Source organism: Nanorana parkeri, unplaced genomic scaffold (assembly GCF_000935625.1).
Source record: "Nanorana parkeri isolate BGI_ZX_2015 unplaced genomic scaffold, ASM93562v1 scaffold609, whole genome shotgun sequence".
NCBI classification, from domain to species: domain Eukaryota; kingdom Metazoa; phylum Chordata; class Amphibia; order Anura; family Dicroglossidae; genus Nanorana; species Nanorana parkeri.
The window spans coordinates 124,902-125,374 of NW_017306877.1; the positions used below are offsets into that span (position 1 = coordinate 124,902).

At 46.7% G+C, this 473-nt stretch overlaps 1 protein-coding gene across 1 annotated transcript in view; it reads left to right on the forward strand.

Annotated features, from left to right (window-relative positions):
• Positions 1-473, forward strand: part of LOC108792172 (fatty acyl-CoA hydrolase precursor, medium chain-like) — an 18,819-nt gene that overhangs the window by 13,137 nt on the left and 5,209 nt on the right. Inside the window, exon 10 of the mRNA XM_018562881.1 lies at positions 70-147. Within this exon, the coding sequence (XP_018418383.1) occupies positions 70-147 (78 nt within the window). The remainder of the gene's footprint in view (positions 1-69; positions 148-473) is intronic.

The following is a 473-nucleotide window of genomic DNA, read 5'->3' on the forward strand; positions in this document are numbered from 1 at the left end:
AGGGGGCATTATCACATTTTGCTCCTGTGCAGGATTTCTGTAAAATTTTCTGTGTCTGTTTTGGGGCAGATCCTCAATTTGACGGCAATAAGGGACGGAATGAGTAGGGAGTCGGTCCGGCAATCGCTCAATAGACTTCCCGAGCCGGTGAGTTATCAATTCTTAGACATTGATCAGTATAAATATGTTACATTTATAGTGTCATTTGTATCTGTTCGGATCGTGGGGTTCATTATCAGAGAACCAACAATGTATAAGATGAACAATGCACATCTCGTGTCTCCCTTCCCGTGTCCTCTATACAGCTTGTGTCCCCCTTCTCATGTCGGCTTCAATAGAAACTTCTGCTAATAAATTGTAGAACTGTGTGACGCATACAGCGCCTGCTTAGCTCCGCCCCCTGCTCTACATCACGGCATCAGAGCTGCCATTAGAAACCATGGGGGCCCCCCTACAGCATCCCTGCTGACCCA